The sequence below is a fragment of the Ruditapes philippinarum genome, unplaced genomic scaffold (genome assembly GCF_026571515.1).
Source record: "Ruditapes philippinarum isolate M1 unplaced genomic scaffold, ASM2657151v2 ctg4978_1_1_1_1, whole genome shotgun sequence".
NCBI lineage: Eukaryota > Metazoa > Mollusca > Bivalvia > Venerida > Veneridae > Ruditapes > Ruditapes philippinarum.
In genome coordinates this window covers 76,474-85,535 of record NW_026852216.1, presented here as the reverse complement: position 1 = coordinate 85,535, position 9,062 = coordinate 76,474, and the positions used below count along the sequence as shown (strand labels likewise).

The following is a 9,062-nucleotide window of genomic DNA, read 5'->3' as shown; positions in this document are numbered from 1 at the left end:
AGAAAATACCAATAATCTTGTGTTGCAATAAGAAATTGAATTTTGATAGAATATTCTTTAGAAAATACATAGCATTCAAAATGATTCTCTGATGATTTCAACAGGCAGTGGAATAGCTTTCTTTTCTAATAATGTTATAGACTGATTGATGATATGTCAGAAGTATATTAACCTAAAGCAGCCTTTATTTCTTAATATCTACTTTTCTTATCTTATCGTAGTTTTGTGGAAAAATATGTTTTTGTTTACTACAGTTTTTTATATTTTTTAGCACCTGCCCAAAATTTTTCAGCATTTTTCAAACTGGGACTCAAGAAATTCTTTAAAATTGATTTAACACACAACTTTATATTGGTTGTAAAAATATATTATCCTTTTTCTTAATTTTTCTTAAAGAGATTTCACGTTTATAAGCTCTTTGAAATTATTTTTAAATGTCTACTAACAAACATATATTATTAGTTAGTAATGTATGTTATGTAAAATAATTAATTGAAAAATGTAAATGAATGTAAAATGAATGTATTATGTAAAATATTGTAAATGGTAAAATAAACGGGCCTTAAACGTGGTTTCAAATAAAAAAAAAAAATAAAAAAAAAATATTTCACAACCACCATCCTCACAATCTGACTATGTTCCATTAGATCAGAGATGGAAAAAAGACAAACCAGCGACTTGTCTGTCAACTCATTCACCACAGGGTCAAAGAGCAGTTAATTCAAGGTCACTAAAGCCCAGTGTAGGTCAAAGCATGCCAACACATATACCAAAGCAATCAGCTATGTATCAAAATCAGCAGAATTTCTATGCTCAGAATCAAGATTTAACATTTTGGCAAAATCAAGGCCAGAATGTTTATTTAGCACCTTATCTTGGAAACCAAGGATATATACTATCACACCAAGCACAGATGTATTTGCCACATCAACTAGTACAATGTGTACCTGGTAGTCTGGGTGTATCACAAATTGCAAATGTTCATGGACAAGGACAAACCGTACAGTTTAATCAAGATCAACATTTACCAGGTCAGTCACAGCAAGCTTTTCGGCAATATCCACATTTTCAGGGTCAAATAGGTCAACAAAGGCAATTAATGAATCAGGTACCAGCTGTTTTCCAAGATCAGGCAACTCTGACAAAAGTACCAATTACCCAAGTTCAGTTTATTGTAACACAACCTCATACTTCTTTGAGTCAAAGTCATTTCTGGCATAGTCAACTTTTGGGCCAGCATTCTTCAGCACCTGGAATACAGATGCCAATTTATTCAGGAATACCTGTGAATAGACACTTTACTCAAAATCTTATTGCACAAGGTATGTCAAGTCAAAGTCAACAAATTGGTCATACATCAGTCAGTCAGATGTCACAGAGCTATTCACAAACACGGTTTTCAAGTAGTCAACACCAGCAAGTATATACTCAACAGCAACCATTTCCATTTAGACAGCAACAAGTTAATGTGCCTAGGTAGCAGTATGGACAACAAGGGCATATTAACAATCTTTCTCAATATGACCAAGGAACCAGTCAGAATGGTCAGCCTGTCTCCTTGCCACAAGAACAGCAGCATCTGCAACAAGGGCTCGCTTTACAGCCACAAGTTTTCAAACCACCTACTCCATCAAGTTTAAGCAGCCAACAGCCCCAGCAAAATTTTATTTCATCAACTCATGGTCAAGATCAAATCTTCAAATCTGCCCTTCAACAACAACCAGTCACACAAGCGTACCAGGGAGAAAACAGATTTTCTGAAAACTACCAAGAAGAACAGCAAAGACCAAAAAGCCCAATCATTTCAAGTTTTCCACAACCAGACATTTCAAAAAATCAAGGTATTAGATTTTGATAATTGATTTACTCATTCTTTATTCCTAACTTCATAATTTGAGCACAGCTTATAAGAAACATAAGAAACATTTTTGTAAAATGTGAATCTTTTATAAAAATGTATATGTGTAATGCTAAAAAATTTGTGTTACTGACTTGTAGTTTCTTTAAGTGACATATATTTTATGTGTTCGTTTTTTTTTTTTTGTTTTTGTTTTTTGTTGGTAATTTTTTATCCAAGATTAAGAGTACCCATATTTTAAAGTTTTAAATTTTAAATGAATATAGTTGAAAGTTTGAGGGGATATCAGTAGAATGGTCTGCACAGGTCCCTTATTTCGCGTCGTCCTTTTGCATTTGGTTCGGTCTGTGCATCTAGGCCATTCCAATTTTGTCCAGAGCATAACTCCAAAGCACCTGAGCGATTTTCTTCAAACTTCATACACTGACTGAGCACATTGGGAGTAAGTGCATTGTGTAAGAACAATAACTCTTCCTTGCTTTATTATGCCCACCTTTGAAGAAGAGGGGGTATTTTGTTTTGCTTATGTCGGTCGGTAGGTAGGTCAGTCTGTCTGTTGGTAGACCACACAATTTCTGCTGATTATCTTGAACACTATTTATCACAAAGTCTTCATATTTCACATAGTTATTGGTCATAACTAGTAGATGACCCCTATTGATTTTTGGGTCACAAGGTCAAGGTCACATGGGCCTTAAATGTCAAAATGGTTTCTGCTGATTATCTTGAAAACTATTCATCACAAAGTCTTCATATTACACATAGTGATTGGTCATAACTAGTAGATGACCCCTATTGATTTAGGGGTCACTAGGTCAAAGGTCAAGGTCACATGGGCCTTAAATGTCAAAATGGTTTCTGCTGATTATCTGAAAACTATTTATCACAAAGTCATCATATTTCACTTAGTGATTGGTCATATATAGTAGATACCCCTTTAAAATTTTGGGTCACTAGGTCAAAGGTCAAGGTCACATGGGCCTTAAATGTCAACATGGTTTATGCTGATTATCTAGAAAGCTATTCATCACAAATTCATTATATTTCACATAGTGATATTAATTATATTAATCACATCTAAATTCAGTCAAATCAATTTGTTTTAATATTGCCTGTTCCACTCAGAATAAAACTTTAGTCACTTATAAGTACCACAAATTCAAGAAATTTTGTTTTGACGCATTGTCTTACATGTTTTTTGTTGTTGTTTTTTTTTTGTTATCTATGACATGCCGATATTATCAAAAATTTCTGCATTATTTTCTTTTATTCATACTTTTTCAAACACAAATGTATTATTTCATATTTTACGGATAGAGCATATGAGGCGAGTTTATTACAAAAGTTGATGACGTTTAAAAGCGAAACAGAATCCATATGATTTCTGGTTACCTTATATCTACATAAACAAGAGCCACGCCGGGCGGGGCAACGTCTCGACTTTTTTACTTTTTCTAAACTCGCAAACATAGAAAGGTTTTTGAACATATATTGACGTTTCCTTTTTATAAAATTTAGCGCTTGGTCTGTCTTCGTCACATAGTTTTTGTTTATATATTTTGTATATATATATGAAAGAAACATTAAGCATATTTCTAAAATAGCAACAGTAATGCAATTTCTTAAAAATAGCAACTGACGCAATATTTCTAAAATAGAAAAATTTGTCGGCAATTTCTAAAAATAGAAAGAAATGACATAATTTCAAAAAATAAAAAAAATGAAAGCAATTTCTAAAAATTAGCAACAATGATTGCAATTTCTTTTAAAAATAGAAAATTGATGCAAATTTCTAAAAAATGCAACCAATGACGCAATTTCTAAAAAATAGCAACAATGCCGCAATTTCTAAAAATAGAAAAAAATTTGGACGCAATTTTCTAAAAATAGAAAAAATGACGCAATTTCTAAAAATAAAGAAAAAAAAAATGACGCAATTTTGCTAAAAAAATAGCAACAATGACGCAATTTTTCTAAAAAATAGAAACAATGATTGCAAATTTCTAAAATAGGAAAAAATGACGCAATTTCTAAAAATAGAAAAAAATGACGCAATTTCTAGAAATAAAAAAATGACGCAATTTCTGAAAATAGAAAACAATGACGCAATTTCTAAAAAATTAGAAAAAAAAATGACGCAATTTCTAAAAAATAAAAAAAAAGACGCAAATTTCTAAAAAAGATAAAAAAAATGAACGCAATTTCTAAAAAATAGAAAAAAATGATGCAATTTCTAAAAATAGAAAACAATGACGCAATTTATATATATATATATATATATATATATATATACACATATATATATATATATTATATATATATATATATATGCATATATATATATATGTGTATATATATTTGATATATATATATTTGAAATATATATATATATATAATATATATATCTATATATGTATATATATTATATACATGCATATATATATATATATATTTATATATTATTATACCTGCATATATGTATATATATACACACACACATTTATATATATATATATATATATAATACATATACCTATACATACCCACACACCAATAAATGCACAATCTGAGAAAATTCAGTAATAAAACCTTTAAGGTCAAGGTCATTAAAGAGCCCAAGCAAATTTGGGTTTGATAAACAACAAGGTCTGGTCTTAAAAATGTTCTGTATAATATGAAGTTTATCCCTCAAAAATAGAAAGTTTACAGTCAGTTACTGCAAACAATGAAAATTTAAATAATTTGACCTTCAAAGGCAATGTCATTAATGAGTGAAGGTCAAAGGTCTTTTCGGGAATATTTTTAACAGTTTATCTTTGAAGATTATTATGTTCAAGTTTGAAGAGAATCCATTCAAAAATAACAAAGTTACAAGCAATAATAGCATACATATACTATACACATACACACACACCAATAAATGCACAATCTGAGAAAATTCAGTAATATAACCTTTAAGGTCAAGGTCATTAAAAGAGCCAAGCAAATTTGGGTTTGATAAACAACAAGGTCTGGTCCTTAAGAATGTTCTGTTATAATATGAAGTTTATCCCTTCAAAAATAGCAAAGTTACAGTCAGTTACTGCAAAACAATGAAAATTTCAATAATTTTGACCTTCAAAGGCAATGTCATTAATGAGTGAAGGTCAAGGTCTTTCGGAATATTTTTAACAGTTATCTTTGAAGATTATTATGTTCAAGTTTGAAGAGAATCCAATTTAAAAAATAACAAAGTTACAGCCAATAATAGCCAAAAAAATGAAAAATTTCAATAATTTGACCTTCAAAGTCAAGGTCATTGATGAGTGAAGGTCAAGGTCTGACTGGTCATTTTTTAAGGGATATCCTTGAAGATTATTATGTTTCAAGTTTAAGACAATCCATTCAAAAATAACAAAATAACAGCCAATAACAGCATGAACAAGCAAAAATTGGACTCTTAACGCTTGAAGGTCAAGGTCATTTATGGATGAAGGTCAAGGTTAGTGTGGTCTACTGAAAGGTCTTGTCCCAAGGGTTGTTGTGGCCAAGTATGAAGACAATACACCAAGAAATAAAAAAGTTATGATCCAGGTACAAGTTTTCGGACGGCAACTGGTACGGCAACGGCAACGCCGACCTGACTATAACAATACCTCTTACTTTTTTTTTCAAAAAAAAAAAAGTCGAGCTAACAAATGAATAATTTTATATAACTATGTAAACATTGTAATCAAGGTCTTTCTATTTGAAAGGCCATGTTATAATCAAACACAATAAATATGGTCTTTTTCATACATGAGGATTTTCATTGCGTAAGTTGACCACTGGCTGCATAGCACTTGTTTTTATGCTCCCCGAAAAATTTTGTCCGTCCGTCCGTTCGTCCGTCCGTCCGTTGTCTTGTCCGGGGCATAACTTGAAAACCCTTGAAGATAATTTGTTTAAACTTCATACAGTGGTAGAGGGCATTGAAGGGGAGCGTAGTGTCAAAGAACCATAACTCTATTTTGCCCGGTTTTTTAATTATCTCCCCTTATAGAAAATCTTGTCCGGGACATAACTCTAAAACTATAAGAGATATCAACATGAAACTTTGTAGGTGAATAGATCTCAATGGTTAGATGTGCAGTGCATAAGAACAATAACTCTTTTTGTCCTAATTTTGGAGTTATTTCCCTTTGTTGATTTTAACACTTTGAACTTAACTCTAAAACTATAAGAGATATCAAGATGAAACATTGTAGGTAGATAGATCTCATTGAGTAGAAGTGCAGTGCAATAGAACCATAACTCTGTTAAGCCTCATTTTTGAATTATCTCCCCTTTTAGAAAAATCTTGTCCAGGACATAGCTGTAAAACTATAAGAGATATCAACATCAAACTTTGTAGGTAGATATATCTCAATGGGTAGATGTGCAGGGCACAAGAATCATAACACTGCCTTGCCTAATTCTGGAATTATTGCCCTTTGTTTATTTTTACTTTTTGAAGTTGTCCGTGACATAACTCAGAAACCAAAAGAAATATCAACAAGAAACTTTGTAGGTTGATAGATCACATTGATTAGAAGTGCAGTGCAAAGAACAGTGACTCTGCCTTGCCTAATTTTGGAATTATTGCACTTTGAACTTTTTCCAGGGACATAACTCTGAAACTGCAAGAGGTGTACTTTCCTGTGTCCAAAACCTATTCGGGGAGCATCACCCGGCTCAAACCGGGCTCAGGAAACAGGAAATTTACGATTGAGATTCTTACAGGAGGCTTTTCAATGAAAACGGCCATTTTTCACAATATGCTCATGGGGACTAAAAGGTTAACAGCAGTAAAATCAAGTATGAAAAAGTGAAAATCAATGATTCAGTTTGATGTACACATGTAGTCTGATCAAAAAAGATAAAGAAGGATAATTGTCCTTTAAATACGTAGTTTTATAATGATTAGAGCTGTCATTGATTCAGTGCAAAGCATATTGATGATACATCGGATGACACATATTTTGATACTCCGATATATGGATAAATACTCCTAATTTCTCTTTTATATAATTCACTTTCATAAATGTTTGAAAGATTTTAGTAAAATACATTTTCTCTTAAAATGAATATGTTGTGTTCCGTTATAAATGTCCTTCAGATGATTTTTTCTGACCAATTTTGTCAACATTGCTATGAAATGTGTCCATTATGTTACAACAGCTAGGTGTTAGACATGGCCACCTGCTTTTGTATGCGTTTTGGGTGAATTAATCAAAATTATCTATTTTTTCAAATGTGTATGTGAAAAATATCAAATATAACTTTATCGATGACATCTATTTTTTTAGCTACAGCAGATTGTTACCCTGTTGAGGAGATTGATGTGAAGGAACAGGAAAAACTACTAGACCAAATTATCAGGTAAATACTTGTACATGAGTTAAAGGGTTAATAATTTCATTTTACTTTAATATTGATTTATTATAAAACATGTAAGTGATAAATGATAATTTTTGGCATGACTGTTTGAAGAATAGGGAGAACTATGATAATTGTTCTCACCGGGCAGGTGTCTGCATCACATTTTGGTTAAGTTCTTGCTCAAGTTATGGCCCTTTAATGAAAAAAGGTGTTTTTTGTGTAGCCTCTACAGAGTGGTGGCAACATACAGGGATCACTTCTCCGTCATCTGTCTGTCTGTCCGTACAAACCCAGAGGTACTTGTGTGACTTGGAGAACAATGGGTAACAATACATTACCTTTGTTCCTATTCATTCCGTTTTTACTTGTGTGTCTTTTTTAGGCCTTGTGTTACTAAAAAGGCTGAAAAGATCAAATGAAAAGTCACATAAGTACCATTTCGTAAGTACGTCTGTCTGTCCATCACAAACCTTGTCCGAACTACTCCTCATAAACTACTAGTGCAATTTCATCCAAACTTTAGAAGAATGATCAGTACCAAGTCTAGTTGTGCATTATCGTCAGCATTTTCCGGTTCAATGATGTTTGTACATAAGTATTTGTATATAATATAATACACAAGTTTTTCGCTTGAATGATTTTTTAGTTATTGCCCTTGAATAAAAAAGGTTGTTTTTTTTGTGTTGCCGCTACACAAAAGTTTGTCTGGACTACTCCTCAGAAACTGTTAGTGCAATATCATCAAAATTTAGGGACCATGTCTAGTGTGCATCTCATCAACATCAACATTGATTTTAATGCCCCCACAAAGTGGGAGCATATAGCGTTGCACTTGTCCGTCCGTCTGTCCGTCTGAGCAAACATTTGTTATTTTTATGAGCTTCATTCCATAGTTAAATAAAGAACAAAAACTCATAAAATTCAAAATAAGAGCTATTTTTTTGTTTTTATGAGTTAAATTTGCTTATGGACTTACGTCCAGGTGTAGTTTATGAGCTGATTTGCCTCTTAAATATCAAAAGATGGTACATCTGTCCAGACGTACGTCTGTCCGTCGGTATGTCCCGAAATCTTGTGAACGCAAATCCTCTTAAACCGTATGGCAGATTTTGCTTAAACTCCCAGGGATGAACAACCTTAATGTGTAGATGGTATTACAGGAAGGAATTTTCGCTGCGACCAAATTTAACAGAATTATGGCCCTTTGTTGATTTTTCACTATATACTATGTAGAAATTTTGTGAACACAATTCCTCTTAAACCGGATGGCAGATTTTGCTTAAACTTCCAGGGATGAACAACCTTAACCCATTACTTCATATACACGCCTTTTTCACCCCCCCCCCCCCTTTTTGTTGTCTCAAATGATGAAAAAATGCCTTATTTAGGCCCCAAACACTTGTTTTTGTTAGAGAAATGTTGTTAAAAAAAGTGACCTCTTTTTCGGCGCGGCCCCCCAACCAAAAAATACATCAGGGGGTTGCCAGAAGAGGGATGTGCCCCCTTCTATTTGGGGGGGTTTGAAGGGGGATGGAGTCCCCCTCATCGCCAAGAAAATTTTGGACTTGTGAGAGGCTGTAAATGACCCCAGATTGATCATAAGGTAACGTGTAACCAACGCTGAAAAGCATTTGACTCTATCTCAATCCATTGAGAAGTTGCAGCACTTTGAAATCAATTTTGATGGAAAAAATCAACGCAAAATAGTGATTTTTGGCAATTTTGAGATGTCCCCTCGTTGCCATGGTAACAGAAAATTTAAGCCTGAGCATGTTGTTGCAAGGGCAATGGTCCAGCCAACATTTGTGCCAAGTTTGATTAGTGT

At 32.8% G+C, this 9,062-nt stretch overlaps 1 protein-coding gene across 1 annotated transcript in view; it reads left to right on the top strand.

Annotated features, from left to right (window-relative positions):
- The first annotated feature begins 754 nt into the window (after nucleotides 1-754).
- LOC132752813 (putative mediator of RNA polymerase II transcription subunit 26) overlaps nucleotides 755-9,062 on the top strand; it is a 34,808-nt gene continuing 26,500 nt past the window's right edge. The window contains exons 1-3 of the mRNA XM_060743202.1: nucleotides 755-1,147; nucleotides 1,481-1,841; nucleotides 7,165-7,237. Of these exons, the coding sequence (XP_060599185.1) occupies nucleotides 755-1,147; nucleotides 1,481-1,841; nucleotides 7,165-7,237 (827 nt within the window). The remainder of the gene's footprint in view (nucleotides 1,148-1,480; nucleotides 1,842-7,164; nucleotides 7,238-9,062) is intronic.